This window comes from Postia placenta (assembly GCF_002117355.1).
Source record: "Postia placenta MAD-698-R-SB12 unplaced genomic scaffold POSPLAscaffold_73, whole genome shotgun sequence".
Classification (NCBI taxonomy): Eukaryota; Fungi; Basidiomycota; class Agaricomycetes; order Polyporales; family Adustoporiaceae; genus Rhodonia; species Rhodonia placenta.
In genome coordinates, this window is record NW_020169904.1 from 3,026 (window position 1) to 4,983 (window position 1,958).

Genomic DNA, 1,958 nt, shown 5'->3' on the forward strand with positions numbered 1-1,958 from the left:
TCGAACCCGCGACCTCTGTACTACATGCCCGATATCGGACGCGTCGCTATCTACTGTACGATTAGATTAGATGGGGCGGCAGCGCACGGCACAGCTCGGGCCCCGCTGACACAGCCGTTCTGACTCACCGGCCCCCGGGGCCGCGTCGGCATGCTGCGCACAGACCAGCTGCGCACGGACCAACGTGCACAGCCTGCCCTAATCTCCCCATGTATATAAGCCGGCCTCTGCTGCCCTAGGGACCTCAGTTTCGACCTCTTGTCCCTAGGTCAGTAAGCTCCCCTTTGTGTTCCTTTCTTACTTAACTAACTAATATACTATCTTGTCCCTAGCCTTAGGTTTGAGCGCTGCTCACCATCGCTTCGGTGAGATTTAGTCGGACGCCCCCAGCTTTCAGATCTTCCCCTGTCGCTTGACCTCAAGTCGCGACAGTCCTCGAGTGTGCCATCATCTCTTATCTCGGCATCAGTATTTTCCCACACATACTCTGGTGTGATCGGGCCTGGTCGCTGTCTGCGTAAGGGAAGATTGTGCGGATTTGATACCGGACGATGCCGGGCACGCTTGATATCCGGGCGACCGGGCCATGGTTTGCAGGCAACAATTCCGCCAGGCACAACCTTTGTCATGTCGATGTTGCAGCGCTCGTGCTTGGGTATCTTGACAAATTGTAAGATCCCACGCTCGCAGCGGAAGATCAAGTTGTCGAAGACTTGGGTGCCACCAGGAAGATTGCTGGGATTCTTGAACGGGACATGTGGACTCCATCCCTGTAAGGCAACCCAATACTTGTTCCACACGTGATTGATATATGATTGCGGGGTCCAGCGCATCCGCGCATTCGGATCCCCAGTGACTTTGCCTGCAGTGCCCATATCGAGTAAGTCTCTAACCCCGTATCAGAAATACATACAATTCAACTCACGCAATGCATCCTGTATGACTGCGCGCAGTATGCCACGCTTTTGCGTGAAGGATGTTGCATAGCTCGGAGCTGACTGACTGCTGCCAAGATCAACACGGACCATACTGTTTTTGTTACCATGTATACCAAGTTGCGCAAATATACAAAGTTTACTTACTTGTGTATTTGCTTTGAAGATGAGTCTGTAGGTCAAAGCAAGCAGTCGGAATGCGAGGTGCGAGAATGCCTGAAGGACATGCAGTGCAATAAATAAAGTTGTTGAGATACTACAAATAGGTACAGTCGGGCTAGACACCCATCGCAGTCAGGAAGATCATTAACTAAAAATAGCCATAACGCAACACATTCTGCTCAATAGTGCACTGTACTATTTTAAGCCGTCGTCATGACTCGCTATGTCGCAACATGTTCGGTAGCTGCAAGTGCATTTGTTTTTTGCGCATGTAACAGCAATTGACTCAAAGTTCACGTAGACTCGTCTGACAAGATGCGCGGCATCGGCCTCCGCAGACTCTCAGGAAACAATATATAAAGCCGCAGCTGCAGGGACAAGGGACCATAGCAGTGTTCCCGGAACGTGAGTCGTGAGTCACAAAGTCCGCGCGCGGCCGTCGCGTGTCGCGCGTCGCCTCGGTCACAGGTCGCCCGCGCGCGCTCTCGGCACACGCCTTGCGCGTCCAAATCAGAGAAAGAACGCACCATGGTCGTCGCGTTAGCGCGCTGCAGCCGACACGACTGCTCCTTGGCCGAGGCGCGTGCCCCAGCGATCGTTGCTAGCACGACGGGCATGGTCGATGGGCTGAGACATGGGCCGTGTTGTGCCTGCACCGACGGGGTGGCAGGCAGACACGGAAACGGGATTGTTGGGCTGCGAGATAGCATCAGTACACACGGCAGGGTGACGTTGCCGACGCGCGAGCGAGCAGGACGCGGGACGCGGTCGCCATCGCGATCACGGAGGCGATCTGACAAGCTCGTTGACCGCGGGCTTGCGTCAGGGGACGCGAGCTAGGGCGACTCGGTGCGCTGGGGC

The 1,958-nt window shown here is 55.1% G+C and overlaps 1 protein-coding gene across 1 annotated transcript; it reads right to left on the reverse strand.

The window, feature by feature from the left end:
* Window positions 1-1,637: 1,637 nt before the first annotated feature.
* POSPLADRAFT_1063091 (hypothetical protein) lies at window positions 1,638-1,872 on the reverse strand (the record flags this gene model as incomplete). The annotated part of the gene is made up of 2 exons (XM_024481604.1): window positions 1,638-1,793; window positions 1,855-1,872. The coding sequence occupies 2 exons, from the start codon at window positions 1,870-1,872 to the stop codon at window positions 1,638-1,640; spliced, it is 174 nt and encodes a 57-aa protein (XP_024332808.1).
* Between the last annotated feature and the right edge of the window lie 86 nt (window positions 1,873-1,958).